At 37.0% G+C, this 16,460-nt stretch overlaps 3 protein-coding genes across 9 annotated transcripts in view; 1 reads left to right on the top strand and 2 right to left on the bottom strand.

Annotated features, from left to right (window-relative positions):
* The window catches only part of SKI (SKI proto-oncogene), a 133,792-nt gene extending 133,585 nt beyond the window's left edge, over window positions 1–207 (bottom strand). The window contains exon 1 of the mRNA XM_021266591.4: window positions 66–207. The gene's annotated coding sequence lies outside the window, so the exon portion shown is untranslated. The remainder of the gene's footprint in view (window positions 1–65) is intronic.
* FAAP20 (FA core complex associated protein 20) lies at window positions 181–6,423 on the top strand. The gene is made up of 4 exons (XM_027443291.3): window positions 181–315; window positions 1,998–2,151; window positions 2,887–3,509; window positions 4,933–6,423. The coding sequence occupies exons 1-4, from the start codon at window positions 212–214 to the stop codon at window positions 5,003–5,005; spliced, it is 954 nt and encodes a 317-aa protein (XP_027299092.2). The 5' UTR covers window positions 181–211; the 3' UTR covers window positions 5,006–6,423.
* PRKCZ (protein kinase C zeta) overlaps window positions 5,973–16,460 on the bottom strand; it is a 46,554-nt gene continuing 36,066 nt past the window's right edge. For all 7 annotated transcript variants that reach the window (XM_072026936.1, XM_005011049.6, XM_027443281.3 and 4 more), the window contains 4 exons: window positions 16,194–16,273; window positions 15,528–15,617; window positions 9,638–9,753; window positions 5,973–8,748 (listed from right to left, as the gene is read on the bottom strand). In XM_072026936.1, the coding sequence (XP_071883037.1) occupies window positions 8,661–8,748; window positions 9,638–9,753; window positions 15,528–15,617; window positions 16,194–16,273 (374 nt within the window). In that variant the 3' untranslated portion in view covers window positions 5,973–8,660. The remainder of the gene's footprint in view (window positions 8,749–9,637; window positions 9,754–15,527; window positions 15,618–16,193; window positions 16,274–16,460) is intronic.

Raw genomic sequence — 16,460 nt, 5'->3', positions numbered from 1 at the left:
TCCAAAACGCTACTCCCGTATAAAACTCAAGGACTAAACCCAACACTAAGGAGTCAGAGAAGCACCTAGCAGCTACTAGCAGCCGAGCCGCCCGCTTGTCCCCTCAGGGCGGGCCCCATGGCGGAGCGAGAGCGCTGCGAGGCGAGCGCTGAGGCGGCGCCTTCCCGCCCAGCACCGCCCCCTGACGGAGCGCGGAGGCCGGGCCGCGGCCATGGCTGAGGAAGGAGCAGCCAAACTGCGCCTCAAGCCCAGGAAGGCACCGGCAGCCTGCAGCCGGGAGCCCGGCCCTGGCTTGGAGCCCCCCCGGCGGCGCCAGTGAGTCCGGGCGGGACGGGGAAAGGGCTCCTCAGAAGCGGGGGGGGGGCGCGGCGGCGGGGCGGGCGGGGGGCGCGGAGCAGCGGGGCCGCCTCAGCCTCCCGTCCCCGGCCGAGGGTTGAGCACGGCCGCACCCTCAGAGCACGCCGTGGTCGTGCCGCCAGCACGTTGCTGGGAGCGTGAAAAGTTACTTCGTAAAACGCCGTCCGAAGCGTCCTGAAGAAATTTAAGTCGATTGCACTTCGTTAAAGTGCGCTGGGGCCCTGCGCCTTCTGCACGTTCCTTGGCACCAAGCAGCACCCCCAAGTATGGAGCCTGTGAGGAATGCTCGCTTATAAAAAACAATTTATGTATTTTTTTCTTCAGAATAAGACTCACAGGGACCAGAAATAAATTATTTTATTTATTTATTTTCCAGCCCTCTAGTAGCGGAGGGTTGAGAAAAGGAGTGAAGAGATAGGGTTCAGGTCTTGTTCCAGCCTGTTAGGATGAGCAAGTGTTCAGTCAGCTTCGCCCCTTCCAAAAACAGGCTTCAAAAGGCTGCTCTCTGCTCTCTTTGATGGCTTGTAATAATTGTCTGTGGTTTCTTCATTGTGCAGCATCATTCCTGGACTGTGACCCACAAAAACGCAGCGGTTGAAGTGAGAACACTGGAACTAGAATTCCCACATTGACAACCCATCTCTCTTTTCAGATTGGCTTTTATACAGCATTACTAACATAAAAACCCTTTTATGCTTGCTTTATAGTTAATCCTTTCTAATGCCTTCCTAGGAAGGATTAGATCAAGTTGTTTAGAAAGCTAATCAGTAATTTCAGAGTGCCACATGGGAATGACCAAGCACGCACAGGAACCAGTGCAGTTTCCTTCCTTACTGCGAACACTCTATGATTTCTGTGCTCAGCAGGTGTCAAGCTCAGTCTCTGAGAAGAAAACACCGTGCCTATGCTTAACTATTTCACTTGGAAGTAAAGACTAATAAATGCCTGTATCTCCTTTGTTATAAGTAGAAAGCAAGATGTTCTTTTTAAAAACAGTGATTCTGAAAGCTGTAATGCTTATGTAAGTCATGCTAGACTATAAAATGAGTTGATGGGCTAAATAATTTGTGTTCTAGAAAAATCTTGCTGTAGGCTAGACAGAGGTTCCCTTGGTAAACAAATGGTGTAATAAACAGCTATTTTTTTTTCCTCTACAGGGAGCCTTGGCTCTCTTTTTGATTGAAAAGTCCGTGTTTGTGCACTTACTGACAAATACTTTTTATGCACCTCTTGGTGGTTTGACATGTTAAAGTTGTCAAATATAATACTTATTTTAGCACATATAGTGCTACTTGATCAAGAGAAAATAGGTAAGAATGGAAATGTGTTGTGCAAAGGGATGAGTGACACCAATTTGCGGTCATAAAAACCCTAACATTGTGCTAAGCCATTAACAAAAGGGATCACCACACTAAGCCATTGAGTTGGGCTGGAACTGGTTAGTACACCATCAGCTATTGAAAATGTAATTTTAAAACTTCTGCCTTGATAAAGCAATATTTAGGAATAGCTATATCTTAAGAAACCTCAGAGTTACTTGAGGGGTAAGTCAAAATAATTAAAAGGCAAACTAATAGCAATGAGAAGTATTTCCTTCTCTCTTTCTCACCCCCAAACTATTGGATTCTCACTCTTCACAGGGCATTGGCTGACAAAAGTTCCTGGTTTGAAAAAGATGATTTAAATGAGTGTGAAAAAACATGGATTTTGCTTCTGAAGAACATAAGTCAAGATTTACAGTGCACAAGTTGGCAAGCAGTGTCCAGTTTTCCAGAGTTCTTTGGAAAGGCAGAGGTAGTGTGCTGTATCCTTCTTGTCCTCACTTTGTGTAGTGCTTAAAATGCTGGACAGTGAATGCTGTTAAGAGGGAAACAACAACCTGAAATTGCCTTTAAATAGATGTTGGTTGACAGCTCTTTGGCCTCTACATATTGTAGTGTGACTGAGCCTTATGTGGCATGTAGCATAAGGACAACTTGCTGGGCTTTTTTTTTTCCTACAGTATGGCAAAGTTTAGCACTTCAGAATGTTTTTCTGGAGAGGTTACCTGCGTAAGTATAAGCATTAGCACCTGCCTAAAGGAATGAAACTGAAAAAAGCAAACTGTAACAGAGAGGTAAATCATACCGTAATGACCTTTACAGTGCTCTGATATCGTTAGGCAGTATTATAACACAAAATACAGCCCTTCTGAAGTAGATTTTTTTTTCTCTGAACAACAGCAGGTGGTTGTTCTTGTTTTTTTGTTGTTTTTTTTTTTAATATCCTTAGCCTCTGAAGGACATACTAAAAGTATGCTATTCGTGTTTAATTGGTGGGAATAGTTTAGAAATGTTAAGGAAAGACACACATTGCATACATTTCAGAAAGTTAATTGTTTTGCAAGTGCTGAAGATGCATGTAAATAAGATGCTTATTGCTTCAATGTAGTTTAGCTTTCCCTGTAGTGTTTGTAATATGTCCAGCCTCGGTTTTAATCTATGGATTTAACTGCATTTGTTCTGAAGACATTCTGTTTATACATCACAGAGCTCTGAGAAAGAGAGTCTACAAAAAACAGAAGTCTTTAAAATTGGAATGAAAGACTTTGAATGGGTATCTTTTCCATCTTTTTGCAAAGAAGAATTTTTAAAAACAGATCTTAGCTCCCCTCAGCTATCAGAAAGCCAAATTGACTGTTTACCTGATGAACGGGGCCAAGCAGATGAACTGAAAAGTCTACCTTCTACAGCTGAGAAAACAGGCTGTGTAACTGCTACAGATCAGGCCAAAAACACGGTTGGGGAGGACACACAAGGTACCTCAACAATGGCTATAAATCTTAAATCACGTAAAGTCACTCAGCATAATACTTCTGCATGCCACTTGATGTTGTCCCAAAGCACTGCAAAAGCTCTAAACTTTCAGCAGCACTGCAGAGGGAGTGTACAGAACAGCAAGGAAAACAGGAAACAGGATGAGAGACAGCATCAAGCACAAATGCATCAAAGCAGTATTTCATTTGGTAAGGCCAAGACTGTGCCCACAGAGAAGACACCACCTCTTGTGAGCACACCTGGAACTGAAAGCTACAAGGAGAAGACTGCAAACCAGAGCGAAGGCTCTTTAACTCTCAGCAGCTGTCCAATGTGTCAGATTCAGTTTAGTGGAATGTAAGTCTGCTATTATTTTTGAGTAACTTGAGAGTATATGAAAAACAATGCTTTTGGTTGCATTCTCTCTATATAAAGTAATGAAAATAAAGTAAGTGAAACACTGAAGTATTTTTGAATGGCAGAATTGCCTACTTCTAATTCAGTTTAGAAGTTCATGATTACTAAATTGTGTTGCTTCAAAAAGAAAGCTAAATTTGAGATACACATTGCTAGTATATCTAAAATTTTAAACTACTTAGTACAGAAAACCTTTTTTTGTGAAATTTGTATCCTAATCCATAAATTGTTCCAAAGCAGCATTCTTGTTACTTAAAAGTTGACTTCACAGCTAGATGGATTCACCTCTTCCAGGTAACAATCTCTTCAAGATCCAGGCTTCACTGTTACAGCTGCACTGGTACCTGTTCAGTAAGTACCTGGGTGCTTTTGGATGAGCAACTGTACTCTGAATTTTAGATGTAGCTTTCTAGGTCTGGGCAGGTTAGAAGAAATCTGATTTTCCTTATGGAAGCCCTGATTATTACAATGAAATGACTTCAGTCTACCATTGCAGTCAGACTACCTCTGTTTAAAAAAATCCTCCCAGACATTGAACATGTATTCTATGATATGAATTACATTGTCTCTGGAAGTGATACCCCTTCGTAGTGTTTAGGCTGTCACAGTTGCTGAAAACTAACATGGTTTTGAAAAGAACCTTTAATACTGCTGAACAAGGAGACAAGGATAGCTTCGTTAATATTTACAAAATTGTGATCATTGTGTCAAGAGATTTAGACAGAAAAGCTAAACTTAGTTCCTGTCTTCATATTGAGTTCTCTGCTACTGGCTACTCTGTACTGATCAGGATTACATTTTATACAATCCACTTTACAAAAGGCTGTTGGCAGTGGGGCAGTCCCAAAAATAGCCCTCCAGAGGAAACAAGGCAGACTGGAGAAAGCATCCTGCCTCTTGCAGGAACCTCTGTTTGATGGCCTCAGGTTAGAAAATTAAGGACGGGTTTTCTCTCCTGTATCAGTTGCCTAATGTTTTGTCTTAGATCATAAATGTCTACAATGACAACTGATACTGAGATCACCAAGAACAGGAAATTGCATGCAGATGCAACGATCCTTAAAATCAGTATGCACATATAAGTCTCAGTGTACAGCACACCAAAAACAGAATTACTTGTCCCGAGCATAGTGAGCACACATGGTCTTCTAGTAAATTCCATTAGCAAGCTATCTAGCAGCAGGTAATAGCAACTACAAAAGGCTGGGGCAGGCTGTAATGCTTCCGAGCATAGGAGTGATTTATCCACCAAGCTGGTAAAACGATGCTGTGACTACACAGGAAATGAGAGCAGAGGTGAGAAGTTGCATAAATGAAAGGATTTGACTTTGTGTCTCACTGCAGAAATCCTCTGTATCTGCAGGATGTCGCAATTGGACATTGACAGTCATCTCGCTAGATGCCTGTCTGAAAGTGCCGATGATATCATGTGGTAAAGCCAGAAGGATGAAGAGCAAATGCACAAGCTGAAGATGAACCTTTCTCAAAAGCAAAGGAAAAAAGTTTGTCAAGGAAACAGGTTCTTGTCTCAAACTTCTTGAAGGATCAGAAATTGGTAACTGAAAGGAAGGTCAAGTGCCACACAACACGGGCCATGTATAGGGTGTGATTTTTTTCCTTTCTGGAGGAACACCACTAAATTTGTAACCTGACGTTGTAGGTTTCTAAGTCAGTATCCATGTGATTAACGTAACTACAGCAGAGTAACCAGGCTCTACTAGTTTCATAGTAGTGAAATGCAGTTAGATTTTAACATGCTCAGACAAGATGGCTGTTCTGGGAGGTCTCCCCCCACCTTATAACCTGTCATTGTTTCAGAATAAACAAGCTGAGAGTTTGTTAAGTCAAGAAGGTATCACAGAAGACTCATCCACTGTTTTGGTAACTTCCTCATAGTAGCAGGTAAGCATTTTGTAAGTTTGAGAAAAAGTAACCTCTATGAAGGAGAATGACATTTAGTGACAGTTTCCTAACACCAAAAGGAAAAGGTTCCTGCAAGTGAAGTTACCTGTTTACTGAACAGGGTAATTCATTAATTGTTCAGGCAGTATACCACAGCTCGAGTGACAGCCTTACAAGTTCAAATTAATTTCTTTTGACAAAGGGCTGTATGCAAGAATAGTACAGTTGTACCTGTTTCAGAGATTTTGTTTACAACTTCATTCACAAAGTGAAGAACACAACAAACTTATCTATCGAATGGGTTTTGTGTCTCAACAAATGCGAGTCCTGGACCTCAAAAGCCTGCGGTTCAGATGTAATCCAAATATGTAGAATGAACAGAATATAGTATCAACATACAGGAAGAATCCTAGAGCTGTTTTGTTTTTAATTTACATTAAATCTCATTAAAAAGTGAGAGTAGGACATAGCCCAGGTAGCTGATAAATAATAACAGTCTAGTAACTTTTCATTAAAGTCTTTAATAGATGTGCAATATAAATGATCTTAGCTGTTATGGATTAGTATACCATCTTCTGCACAAATAAAACTGGTCAGCAAAGATCCCAACTAATTAATTATACAAAACTACAAGAACATATTTACTGTTTTACAATCATTAAATTAGCTAGAATTTTCATTTACTATTTCAAATAAGACAACTATATATCATAACCAGATCCATTTGTAATATATTAGGATTTTTTCAAACCACACATTTAATTACATCCTTCATTTTCTTTTATTTATAAAACAAGTACTTTATATAAAAAAATTTCCCCTTCATTATGAACAGAACATTATTCATACACTTGCACATGAGCAACCAAACTTGTATCCAGCAAACTATTTGGCAACACAGCAACATTGTAAATGCCTGTAAGTTTTTAAATAAATCAAGTATTCTTTACAATGTTTGTTTAGCAAATGTGTCTGTTCTTCCTTCCCTCCCTCTACCAAAATGATCTGGCCAACTAGAAACAAGGTTTAAAAAAGAAAAATAAAAACAACCAAGCTGCATTTTTAATATTTCCATTTAAAGTTCTATACTCCAGCACATCAAAGGACAGCTTAATCTGTCATATTTCCATTTATGAGCTGCCTGCAGTCACTCTAACTTCTTTTTTTTAATCAGTTGTATAATTAGGGGAGTTGAAACAAAGAAAAATTATTCAGGGTAAATAAAGCAGTTGCCATGGAGAAGGAAAAAATAACTTAGAAGTGTCAGATTACAATTAAAAGGTAAATATTGCCGTTACTCAATTAATAAAGTATCTAAAGTTCAGGCATTTGAGGCAAGTACTTCTCACTAGTAAATTATTTAGTGCTGATTAAAGCACATCTTGCTTAATATAAAAAGCTACAGTCCAATGGAGAGAAACCCACAACTTAGACCTGATGGGATTAATAAAACTAAATAACCACACATCTGCATAACTGTGGCTAATGAGGGGATACAAAATGTAGATTGTTAATCAATGGTTAATTGAAAATTTTAAACAATGTTTTGGCAGTCTCGTCCTAGCACCTCATGACTTGGATGCGAATCCGAAAGATGTCATGTTCAGCACCTAATGCAATGCTGTACCCTGAGAAAACCATATGTTAATATAAAGAAAGTGAAAGTGTTGCTATTTATCCTGCAAGTTACACCAAATTAGGTGAGATGACATGGCACAGGGTTTCTCATTTTTTGCTTTCCACATTTTTATCCTCTATCTACAACCCACAACATACAGGTAACCAAAAACCCAGCAAGAAGAAATACTGCCTCTGCTGTTACTACCTGCAGAGGCAGGTAAATCTTCACAAGCATCTGAAGTTTTAGATAGCAATGCGAACTTACTAGTCCTCAAATGTAGTGACATGAGTTTTTCCAAGCTGATAAATTAACCTTTTTGATGTAACGAACCCTTTATCCCTACCTCCCACACCCCACCACCCCTATGGTTTCCACAAGAAGGGGTTCGATAGTTATCTTTCACTTACCCAAGTTCTTAGGTATATACCTTTTTGTTCCATTAAAAAAGTTACTACTTTGATGCAAACCATTTTACCAAAACATCCCATTCTTTTATGTAGAATGATTAGTTATTAATATACACTGAGTAATTGTAAGCAGACAGTTTATCGTAAGTAGGAGGTGTGCTTTATCAGGAAACTGTATTTTGTATTATGGTTATTCTAGATTTACTATTTAACCTTTAAGGCTATGCTTCGTTATGCTTTTGCTCTATTTCTGAATATTTGTACTGTTGATAAAAACACTTTCCAAAAATCTAATATACAACCCAATATCACTGTAGGTGTAGGGACTGCTTTAAGTGTTTTCAGAAATCCTTTGTGTGCAAATGTAGTTTTCTTCAAATCCACACATTTTGGTAAATTTGGAGTTTCAAACAGATTGTGAAATTGATACTGGAAATTCTAAATTGGAATTAATATTGCTGAGTCACTGCGTTTCAAATTCTATAAAGAAGCAAAGGAACACTAGGTTGCAGCTGTGAACCATATGTTTCATACATAAATGGTTACTGGAATATTAACAAGCAGAACTTACCAGGTTTAAGAATGTTCCAAATATGTAACAATTCTTCAATGCAGTTTATCCATTTAGGCACTTAAATCTTGTACCCAAATTTACGTTTTGATTGCTAATAAAACACAACTCCTTTTAAATACATCTGAGACGTTTAGACAGGTACCACTTGTCAAAAAAGGCATCAAAAATAAGCTTCAACACCACCGTAATATATTTTATTCTTCAGGATGTTACACTCTAATATTCTTCAATTGGTAGCTCATTGCATCAAATGTTTGTAGAAAGTTTGCAGTTCTCAAAGTTGTTCAGAATCTCCTCCCCGAGGGATGCAATGAATGTTTCAATCCTTCATGAAATAGGCACAAAATGCAAATTCCTTCATTAATGAAGCCAGTTGTGTCAGTGCCCAGAACGTAAGAATAACTTAAGTGGCGGAAGACACCCACCAAAATCATTATTCTCTTCTTTGATTTTCAGCAGCAATTTTTTTTTTTAAATCATTGGTCTCCATCCAAAATCTTACAGTTCCCCAGCCTCGCATGCATATACTGTAGTTAAGGATAAAGTTAAAGGTCATTCATATTGTCTACAACGACGATGGCATTCCTTCATACCGTTTCTTCTGTTGACAGCAACAATGGATTGATGTATTCAAACCCTTCAAATTCTGACTGATCTATTCGTTTTATTATATCTCTGAAAAACAAATAAAAATACCAATTTAGTTTAGTCTTGCTGCACCAATTTCAGAATCCTGAGGTCTTAGATTTCTAATAAATGCAAAATTTGCTTTAATTCATTTTACTTCTGTATCTAAATGGGCAGCAAAAAGTTTCATTGTACTTTTGACAGAATTGCACCACACACTAAATGCTTCACAGACAAATGACATCAACAAGAGTGCTTTCTTTCTCCATTTTCCCTGTACTGCACAGAGCTTTCCTTTGTTTTTCCAGCTCCAAACTTTCCAACCTTAAACACTTCAGTAACCCCCCAAAACTGTCTGCAGTTATTCTACTGGAGTTGGAGTATATTCTACAGGGCAAGCTAAGTCTCCTGTCTAACTACCAAACCATAGTCTCTCATATTCCATCTGCTATCTGAAGCAACTTTCCTCCTGTGCACAGGAATGGCTCCTCAGCCTTCAAATTCCTTTAACAGAGGAATTCCTGGAATTTTTTTCCATACCACATTTCAACAGTAAGTTTCTATAAGATTTTTCTGCTATCTCAGGCTCACTGAGACATGAGAAGCTGTGTCAATTGTTTCTCTACTCAGGACAAATTTAAGCTGCCCAGGTTAGGAATCCAATTTTCGTGTCTTCATCCAGTGCCAAGCACATGCTCAACAAGAAATCAATACAGTGTTCTGATCACCTAATAGATTACGAGGCAGTCTAATATATAAAAAGTGTGGGAAGTTATGCAAGACACACAGAATTCTTCAAGAATTTCGAAGTGAATTTGGTTCCTTTCACTTGACTGTTTCTAAAGCTAGGTACGTATTTAGGAATTACAAAGAGGAAACTAATTTCATAACTTCTAAGTTCTTAATATACAATTGTATTTAGGGAAAAAAAACATACTCATCATCTGGGGTTAGCTGCACAGGTTCGCTGGTAAACTGCGTATCAAAGTTGTCCAAACCATAATCATCTGTGATCTGAGGCTGAAATGGAGGGGTTGCTTGCTTCTTTTCCAGCTAAGAGAAAATATAATGCGGAAAGGAAAGAAAAATTTAAACGTTAAGCATTTAGTAGATCTAAAAACAGACATATACATTGGCACTAGAGTGCATGCACAGATAAGCCACTGAGGTTATTTTTAATATTGCTAGAAGATATAAACAAACTAGTAAGACTTAAGAGTAATAGATTTTGACACTATACGTTATATGCTTACCTGTTTACCCTATTGCTATATTTTAAATACAAAACAACCCTTGAAAAATAGTAAGAAATTAATAAAACTAAGACCATAGAAAAACTGTTTCCCAAGTCTTTCACCATATAAATTAAAAGAAAACATTGTTGCTATGTAACTTCAGCTTCACACTTAAAATCAAAAATATATTCCAGAAGCTTTCCAGTCAAGCCAAGATACCTTCCCAGAATATAATTAATTTTTCTCTTTTGTAAGCTCCTCTAAAGCTGCCTCTTGTAAAAGCAGCCTCTTAGATTACTAGTTGCATTTAAATCAACCTGTCAATATAACCAGGCCTAATGTTAGATGCAGCACTGAACAAAACCAGTAAGCAGTATTTACTAACATCGCATCAATGGCTAGCCACATGGCTAAGCAGTCATTAAAAGCAAGTCACACCAACCAACACAATAGCTTGAACAGCCCAGAGGCTTATTCTGCAATTAAAATATAACTATTAGGGTATTTACAGATAATATTGCCTTCTACAGGAACTAGAAACCAGTATTTATCTTCCATACCAGCAACAGTCAATTAAAAAAATGGTTCTGACTCAAATAACGCTGTTCTAGTAATTAAGAACCTTTTCTCATTTGCTGTAACAGTAGCATGTTCAACAGTAGTTTTTTTGTTTGTTTGTTTGCTTTAGTAGTTTTCTAATTAAGGCAACCCCCTGCTATCCTCCACTTATCAGAATGCTCTTATCATGGGTTTGAGTGACACAGGAGCTGACGACAGTTTAAATGTCATTTGTTGAAATCTCGATCCACAGCACTTCCAACAAAATAAATAAAAATGGAGGAAACAACTCCACCTGGTTTAGCTTTCTTTCAACCGGCCTGTGTTCCAGTGGAATACCACCACAGATTGGAGTTCTGACTGGGAAGCTGGCAGAAGCCCATGCAACTGATCCAGCTGAGATACTGATTCACAAAACCAGTCAGTAATCACATCCAGGATGTTGTATGACCAGATTCATTCTTGCCAGCTAAATCATGTTTTGCCTCAAATGCAAAGGAATACCACCATATTTTCTATGTTACTTCTATTGTATTGTAATATTTCAACTAGGAGACTTAGAGTATAAAGCATCTTGAATTACACTAAACAGCTTTTATAGGATTGCCTATGAATTATTCTAATAGATTTGTATACTTCTCATGTTTTTCTTGAAGTTGTTACACAGCACTTACATTTGTGAGCAGAATTTTCTTCATTATGACTTGAAATTTCACACTATGCTCTCTGAGCTACACTCTGAGCTTTATAGCTATGTTCTTTGTGCTTTCAGAGTTGTTTGAAGTGATCCTATGAAACACTACAGGCTTCCCATGTACACCACAGTTAACAGTGGTTTTCCCATTTAATGTTACTGAATGAAATTTGAATTCTAAGAACAAGGGAAATCAATGGGTAAGTAAATTCAGGCTTCTGGTACTAACAGTTCCGTTTGCTGCTATTAAAAGGCTACCAGATTTGATCAGTATTCTGATTTGCTAGGGCCTATGTGGTATATACACTTTGGGTTAGCCTTGCTGGCCACTGGAGGTCACCGTTCCTCTGGAGAAATATCAGATAGAAAAAAATCAACATTCGTAATTCCCTTTGGAAGAGATCTAATGACACTAACGGAAAATTGAAAAACCACAATTTGTTCTCATGCAACACATCCTCAGTGACAACAGTAATAAATGACAAAGTAACAAGACTATCTTAATATATGGGTTTGTATGGAGATTGAAATTTAAGTTTGATTTTCCTGTTTTCATGTATGTTTCACTAAACATACATTTAAAATTGGAATACTTCAGGCTATTAAGCCAACTAGGGCATGCCTTTTGTTGGAAAAGCAGCAGGTAGTCTTCCTTCCTATTTCACCATTTTTTTGAAATACTAAATGCTAGGAAGCATTTAGTAACAATTGCAACTTTTTTTTTTCCCAACAGCTTTTGGTGTCTGCTCATGCAAAAGCAATGCCCAACTTTCTGATATTAGTTACGGTGAATTTGCCAGAAAAATGGGATGGATTTTAAAGAAAGGGTGGGTCTGCAGTTTGTACTGTCTGCATGTGCCTGCACTGATTAAAGCTGAACTGCAGCTACACACTTAACATGCCTTTTTCTTCTGAGATTTGAAAAATTCAACACGCTTGAGTGTTCCATTCACTGTCTGGACTACAGCCAGTAATTTCCAGCCTTTTTCTACACTTGAACCAAATATGATAAAGTAAAGCAAAAATGTTCTTAAGTAAATGAGGAATTTCAACACAGACTTGGGTTAAAACTTCCTATTTGGATATCTTTGTTACTCAGTTACACTACCTGCTTCGGTATATCACAAGTACTGACTTTCCGCTGTGAGAAACGTAATACTTTCATGGTGACATTTTCATCTTCTTTGGCCCCAGTAAGACAACACCACAACTCCACAAGTGACCTACAACAGTGTGAACTGTTCAGAGTACAGGAAATTCAGTAATGGATTTACAAGTCATGATGGTTGTTTGCTATCGTTGAGAATTAATAAGTTATGCAGCTAGATCAGTTGCTAGTTTCTGAGATGAGAAAGGAAATGTAGATACTATTTCCAAACAAGAAATACTTAAGTAAAATACAAGTCAGGCAATGAACACCAATATAGTTGGTGCTCTGCATTTAAAAATAGAGGTCCATAAATAATTCAGCCATTTAGGCTTTCTTCTCTAGCTTAGTACAGTGTACTCAAGACTGAAATACTCCCACACAGATATTTAATGCTGCAGTACAAGGAGTTAGCACAATATATTTACTTTTCTTCCTGAGGAACAGCATTTGTGTGCAATTAGTAGGCTAATCTAACCAACCTAATATTGCTGATATCTCATAAATGAAAATGAGAATAGTAATTAGGTCCTTAAGACTTGCATCTTCTGCAACTCTGCAGAACATTAGACTAGAAATTTAAGACTAACAGGCAAAACTTGCGATTTAAAAATGTAAGTGTACAAGTATGGGAATGCTGTGGACTATATTGAGCAAGAAGGAAAATGTATGCCTGATGAAGTGCAACACATCTGCGAAGAGCAAATAATGAATTAACCTGGAAGTCTTACTATCTGAGCAGAGAATACATCTGTCCTGTATTCAAATTTGTAGTAGCACAGATTTAAAACTAATTCTGAAATTTACATTCAGTTAAAAAAAAAGACAAAAATCCAAAGCTATAATTTAACTTAAGAACAGATAAGCATGATGTAAGTGATAAGTAGATACCACTGACCAAAATAGGTCCTTATATTACCAGCACATTAGGAAGCATAGCTTTAGGCCAGAACATCTCATCATGCTTGGCACCAAATAAACAGCAAAAATGTGATCAAACAAAAATTCTCGCTCTTGTGTTTAAGACAACACTGGTGAGTACAAATGAGGATAGAAAAAAATTGTGAATCTATACCAGGCCATGAATCTCAGTACATTAGCATCCCATCCTGTATCAGGTCTTAGAAAGCATCACGAAACTAGTTTAAGACAGACAAAATCTGTTCCCTCCAAACAAGAATAGCAACATGAAAGAAAGAGCAAACTGATTTTCTAAAAATTGCTGTAAGGCACTAATACCGTCATTATGAGTCAGACGTAGGTACGTGTTAACATTTCAACAGCAAGGCGCTCAACTAGATGTTAAACATCAGACTGTTTGTTACACTTAGTAACCATGGCTTAGTAGTACTTTTTCCATTATGTAATGTATAAACACCATAAAAAGGCACTAGGGTAAGAACAGACTATGTACTGAAACAATCAGAAAGGTTGTTTTGGTGTTTCTCTGACTGCCATCAAGCCATCCTATACACAGAGTGAGTAATCTAAAATGTTCTTAGCTGTGTCATGTCCATCTACATGACCAGCACCTAAAACAACATTTATGGTGTATGGATTCACTTTACTATTCCTTATTTTTTTTCCGTGCAACTCAAGTTCCAATCAATTTTTTAAATCAATTTTAAGCTAAATTCCTTCTTCTTAACCTTATAAAGATACAAATAACTTTTAAAGTCAAGTCTTCTCTACTCATCATCTGCTTTTCAAAAACCAATTCTGATTTAAAATGTTATCCAAATATTTACTTTTACCCTCAATACATTTCCCAACATTAGAAATTTAGCTTATTTTTTTTCTGACATTTTAGATCAACCTGAGCAACATTGTCATAATAATCTCGCAAAACAGTACAGACAACCCCTCCCCCCCTTTTTTTTTTTTTAGATACATACTTAATACCAAGGTTTTCTGCCAAAAAAAATAGGTAAAAAAAAAATCACAATTCAAGTTAAATTAGCATAAGTGTTGACCAAGCAGCAGTTTCAATTTAGAGGTTCTTACACAAATAAACAAAATAAAAATCCAAGTCTTCTATATTAAAAAAAAAACCACCCTACACAACAGAAACCCTGCAGCAGACGATGTTTATGCCTTACCACAAGCTATAGCAAGTTGCATTATACACCACTAGAAATAAAAATCAAGAGAAGTCTGATAGAATTAAAGACACCCTCATAAACATGGTAGAAATAGCTTTGTAAACAGCAGGTATTTTAAAAGAATGGCTCCTAATGTAGTGACTATCTTCTCTAAAGAGCGTTAACAATGAATGTCTGAACAGGGCTCAAAGTAAAAATGTAATCATGCAGTTCTCTCTCCTCTGAACTTCTTTCATGTTATTACAGGCACTGTTGCTTGCCTGTTTCTACATTTCCTGCAGACTTCCAAGGACTAGCAAACACCATATGCGTATATTTTCATTCTTCAGCTAGGTATTAAAAATGCAATGCTGGCAAGGAAGTATTCCTGGCTTGTTTTGCTTTGTTACTTTTATTGACATTTCAGCAATGTCATTTCCCTGGTGATTTTCTATGAAAACAGAAGTAGGCACAATTACAAAGAAACAGAAGTTTTTATAAAGCTAGTTTTAATACGTTTTTATGCCTCTAAAAGCACTGAAATGCACATCGTCTACTCCATCATAAGCTAAACACTTCTCTAACAACCATACTAAAGAAAACCTGAAATTATCAGATAATCATTTTAAATAGCCACAATGCTTTCAAACCACTTTTTTTTTGTTTGTTTTTAAATGTACATCAAGTTGGATACAAATGTTTTCTGTATGTGAAGCACCTCCTCTCCCACAGCTGCATGCAGACTGGTTTCATGGCTCAGTTAAATACTATCCTTCACTCCCTTCAAGGCAGTGGTTCCACCAATGCTTCAATGTTTTTTGAAGTATTCTCTAAAATTCATCATGTATTTTAAAAATGATACGCACAAGTTTTAACCATTCTTCAAGTTTGGAAAGAAGCTAAATCTCTAGTTGGGGAAAAAAAAGCCAAAAAAGAAGCCAAATAGCCTGTTTGCATTACCTTACGTCACCTGAAGAAATGAAAATAGTTTTACATTTATCAATCTGAAATACTTCTTGAATAGTGCTTCTAATGGGGTTGCTATATATATAAAAAGAAACTACAGAAAGTGTTCCTTTTGAATATGTATAAGCAGAAGTAATTATTTTTACCAGATCCCAGTCTATGCTGCGGAAAAACGTATGAGACTTGATATCAGAAAATCCTGTTTGTGGCTGACAACCAAGCCTTTCTTTGGGATCCTGCAAAAAAACAAAAACAAAAACTAATGTTACATACTGAGTCAGTTACAGCCGTTTTTTTTGTCAAAAGCTCATCTACACAACTCAAGCATGTCCCAACAGTAAATAAAATAATGCAAGAAGATGCACATATTATGGCTACTAAGTAATTTCATTCTTTTTTCTTATTCTTTGATGACGTTTTATGACAGTTCATTTTAAACATGGTATTTTACAACTCAATATAACAAGATTTATTTAAGAATTCATAATTAATATCCTTCTCTCCTTTAAAATTATGCTTCTATGGATTTCAATCAATTTACTTAAATGAGTAATGAGCATTTCAGAGAAGAGTTTATAAACATCTAGAACAGTTTTTAGCTAGGCGTGGGCTTTCAAAACAAGTCTATAATGTGGAATTTTTAAGTAATTTAGCAACTAAGAAGTGGCATGTTGTTCTTTTAAACATACAGGATGCCAAGGTTTTATAGATTTTCTTAATAGTAAGCAGATTAACTTCTTAACCGTATTCCTTTCAACAGGAAGCTCTGACTTCCAGATATTAGATGCTAAAAATAAAAGAATGTTATTTACCTTGTTTAAAAATCCTTTTAACACATGGGAGGCCTTGACAGAAAGAAACCTTGGAATCCGGATTGGCTTCTCAAGAATAACTGTTATAGATTTAAAAACAGCAATTTTTTAGTTTGTTTTATGATATTGACCATGATTTTAACACAAACATACTGTTTTAAAATGTTACCATTTGGAAAATGGGAAGATATCATAATTATTTAAAATAATGCAAACAAAAGGAGCTACAATAACGCAAGGACTATTGCACCAAGACTTCAAGATTTC

This window comes from Anas platyrhynchos, chromosome 22, assembly GCF_047663525.1.
Source record: "Anas platyrhynchos isolate ZD024472 breed Pekin duck chromosome 22, IASCAAS_PekinDuck_T2T, whole genome shotgun sequence".
Lineage (NCBI taxonomy): Eukaryota > Metazoa > Chordata > Aves > Anseriformes > Anatidae > Anas > Anas platyrhynchos.
The sequence above is the reverse complement of the archived record's forward strand: the minus strand, read 5'-3'. Positions and strand labels throughout refer to the sequence as shown.

What these genes read in the sequence shown, in the direction of transcription:
- FAAP20 (XM_027443291.3), top strand. Translation starts at nt 212, where the DNA reads ATGGCTGAGGAAGGAGCAGCCAAACTGCGCCTCAAGCCCAGGAAGGCA. An exon ending in GAGCCCCCCCGGCGGCGCCA is followed by an intron (nt 316 to 1,997) that starts GTGAGTCCGGGC and finishes CACTCTTCACAG; the next exon opens with GGCATTGGCTGACAAAAGTT. An exon ending in CAGATTCAGTTTAGTGGAAT is followed by an intron (nt 3,510 to 4,932) that starts GTAAGTCTGCTA and finishes CTGTATCTGCAG; the next exon opens with GATGTCGCAATTGGACATTG.